This window comes from Nicotiana tomentosiformis, chromosome 12 (assembly GCF_000390325.3).
Source record: "Nicotiana tomentosiformis chromosome 12, ASM39032v3, whole genome shotgun sequence".
In the NCBI taxonomy this organism is placed as follows: domain Eukaryota; kingdom Viridiplantae; phylum Streptophyta; class Magnoliopsida; order Solanales; family Solanaceae; genus Nicotiana; species Nicotiana tomentosiformis.
Genome location: NC_090823.1, coordinates 133,136,290 through 133,139,645, shown reverse-complemented (window position 1 = coordinate 133,139,645; position 3,356 = coordinate 133,136,290). Strand labels below are relative to the sequence as shown.

Below are 3,356 nucleotides of genomic sequence, written 5' to 3'. Positions count from 1 at the left end.
TTTATACTTCTTGTAATGTTTTATTCGTAATAAAAATAAGAATTAGGAAATCAAAAAAAAAAATCTCAATCATGAGCTGGAAATTCAGTGTGCGTCAGTAGAGTACAAAAGGAGAAATGACAAACTAGAAACTTAGAAAGGGAATATGCTACTCTCGCTGACTTTAAACACGTGACTAATGCATCCAAAATGAGACAAATTTTACTATGTGACTCACGTGTCAATGTCTGTTGCTATGTTATAATTAGGGTAAAAGTTCAAATTTAACCCTCTATTACACAAAATACTTTAAATTTACCTTCTATTCTATTGTGGAATAAATTACACTCTTGTTTGTTAGCGAATTATTCAGCTTAACGAGCATATGACCTTTGATAGAAAAGTGTGTAGATCAAGAACTAGAACAGAAAATTAGTGAATAGTCAAACGTATCTCTTTTTCATAATAGTAGATTTAGTATTATTCTCGTATTTTCTTATCCTTAGATTTCTATACATGTGTTTTGCTTTGGCTATCTTGTTGTTATTGTTTCTTTTGCATGATTTCTCCATTATTGTAGTTCTTTTTCAACAATGATGTAAATATACTTTGCTTGAGTCGTGAATATATCGAAAACAGTTTCTCTACCCTCACAAGTTAAGGATAAGATCTGCGTACACACTATCCTCCTACATCCACAGACTCCCGATATAATTATTGTTGTTGTTTGTTAGCAAATTATATGGAATTTATTATTGGCTGCCGAAATTCTAGTGTAAAGTGTAAATATGGTAAATTGAAGGATTTCACGTATCAAAAACTATAATCTGCTATACTTTAGGTTAAAGTTTTGATTAGGATCAAGAACAAATACAAAACAATTTACTAACAGCTAAAGTGTGAATCATTCTAAAGTACAACAAAAAGTAAAATTAAGATATTTTATAGGACAAATACAAAACGATTTTCATGTGACATTAACTTGATTTGAGATAACAAAAGGACAATAAGTCCATTTATTAGTCTACCAAACTAAAAAGGTGTAGTCCATTTATTAGTCTACCAAACTAAAAAGGTAGTACACACACATGTTCCTTCTTAGGAGTAGCTTTTTTCTCTAGTCATATTGTTCAAAAGATTGAAGGATTACTACTTACTCATCTTCAATGTTATACCAAATGAAAAAAAACCCATTACATGAAAAATAAAAATACATACAGCATTTTTTAGTAAGATTAAATGCAAATAAGTGCAGAAAAACCTGGATTTATTGGTTAATATGATCAACAAGTTCAAATTAGTTTTGTCCAATACTAACAAAGTTGGCATTACCAATAACTCTAATTAGGTTCAAATAAATTAAATTAAATTAAAACACAGGCCAATTCTCAACCCTACATTCTTGAGAGCTATCGACTTGATTAAGCTCTTTTTTTATCATTTAAGATTCTACTCATGCACCTACCTTCTTGCTCAACAAACCCAAAAAAGGCCAAAGGGTAATACAATCCTTACCATTAGTACAACTTTTTCTTTTTTTCTTAATTATTTTCTTCATTTTCTAAGCATAAACAGAACCACAAGAAAGAGCCATTAACAAGAATGCTGCTTGTTCTTCTTCTCCCAATTTCCTCCTGTGTTGAGTAGAGCTTGATCTTGGTCTTTGTAAAGCTACTTCTCTACCAAAATGCAATAATCTCTTTTTAAATGGAATGCATTTATTGTTCTTTACTGCATTACTTGTTGTACTTTCCTCACTGCTGCTTGTACTGCTATTACTACTCTGATTCTGATTATGATGTTGGCTAACACTCTTATTTGAAAATCCCACTGATTTTTTGGGTTTCTTGTCTTCTTTGTTCAATCCCAAAAGTGCCCTTCTCTTTTTCCTGCTCCTTATCCCACATGCATTACACAATGACTGCATTCAACATGATCTAATCATCAGATTCAACAAAATTAATTGAAAATGGGGATTTTTACACAAATAGCCAGCCAAATTCAACATTTACTCTTCTTAGCTAGTACACATGAATTATACACATATTATACATGATTATACACATATTATATACTGATTATACTTGCTTATATATATATATGGGGAGTGTCATAAATTGAAAATGAAGTATTCATTTTGAAGAATTATATATATATATATATATATATATATATATATATATATAACACCACATTTACAACTTGCAAGAACTCAAATTATTTTTATTCTTTTTTTGTTCAAGCCAACTTACGCCGATATTAACTAATTTGCCGAATAATTACTAATTTGCCGAATAATTATTATCTCCTACTAATACAAGTACTAACAAATAGCTTTGACTACCAATGTTTAGACAAATAGGGAAAAACAACCAAATATTCAAGCCAGCTTACTCAGATTAACTAATTTACCATATATCTATTACCTACCATCACTATACAACAACATACCCAGTATATGTGAGGCCTAAAGAGAGTAGCGTGTACACAAAAATTACAAAAATTATTACCTAGTAAAAAAAAAAATTTAATTCATACCTCAATTGACCACTATTGCAACTTGGGTACTGAATTTATTTATAACTATTTTTTTTTACAAAAATCAATTCACAGTCGAATAAAATCCAAACATCTTTGCCAAACTAAATTCTACTAATACAATACACAAGTTAAATTAAGATTTTAAATATGTTGAATCAAACACTACCATATGAAGTGAAACAAAAATCTCGACAAGTGAATTAATTAACCAAATGAAGACAATAACTGACCTTAGGTCCAGCAGGTCCACCTCTCCAAAGAGGAGTTTTAGTAGTACCACAATCAACACAAGTCTTTAGCTGGCTTTCACTATTCTCTGATAAAACTCTTTCTGGGGTTTGATTTTGCCCACTCATTTCTTCATTTTCTGCTACCTAAAAACAACAATAACAATCAAAATCATAAATTCACATATATATCAAGAGACAAAATTTATGATCAAAGGTAGAAAAAATAAAGTACATCGTGATCACTAACTTTATCACTAAAATCTACCATTTTTGGACAGCTAATCAGTGACCTCAGCTCAGTGATCAAAAGTGAAGAGGTTTTAGCAAAAACTAAGCAAGACCCAGATGAGGAAATGGTGAATAAAACTCAAAACAAGCTGAATCTTGAATATTTTTTTCCCCAGAAAATCTCAGAAAAAAATCCTTCAACTTGTGCTAATAAACAGAAAAAAACTTAAGGAGGAGGTTTTATTAAAGGAAAAATGAAGAAATTAAGGGCTAGCTAAGGTTTGGGAAAATAGGATAGTGATGAACCGACTGAAAAAGCTACAGAACCACAGAGAAAGATAACGAAGAACCGACTTATGATAATGAGACATAGCCGAT

General features: G+C 30.5%; 1 protein-coding gene across 3 annotated transcripts; it reads right to left on the bottom strand.

Moving 5' to 3' along the window:
* Positions 1 to 1,323: 1,323 nt before the first annotated feature.
* Positions 1,324 to 3,356, bottom strand: LOC104087602 (GATA transcription factor 15). Of its 3 annotated transcripts, none has more exons than XM_018767901.3 (3): positions 2,983 to 3,356; positions 2,751 to 2,894; positions 1,324 to 1,900 (listed from the first exon to the last, which is right to left on the bottom strand). In XM_018767901.3, exons 1-3 carry the CDS (start codon positions 3,016 to 3,018, stop codon positions 1,541 to 1,543), a joined length of 540 nt encoding a protein of 179 aa, XP_018623417.1. In that variant the 5' UTR covers positions 3,019 to 3,356; the 3' UTR covers positions 1,324 to 1,540. The 3 variants fall into 3 exon arrangements, with proteins under 3 accessions (XP_018623417.1, XP_009590421.1, XP_009590423.1); XM_009592126.4 differs by having other exon boundaries at positions 2,998 to 3,356; XM_009592128.4 differs by having other exon boundaries at positions 3,016 to 3,356.

What these genes read in the sequence shown, in the direction of transcription:
- LOC104087602 (XM_018767901.3), bottom strand. Translation starts at nt 3,018, where the DNA reads ATGGTAGATTTTAGTGATAAAGTTAGTGATCACGAT. An exon ending in ATAAAGTTAGTGATCACGAT is followed by an intron (nt 2,895 to 2,982) that starts GTACTTTATTTT and finishes TGTTGTTTTTAG; the next exon opens with GTAGCAGAAAATGAAGAAAT. An exon ending in GTGGACCTGCTGGACCTAAG is followed by an intron (nt 1,901 to 2,750) that starts GTCAGTTATTGT and finishes TGTTGAATGCAG; the next exon opens with TCATTGTGTAATGCATGTGG.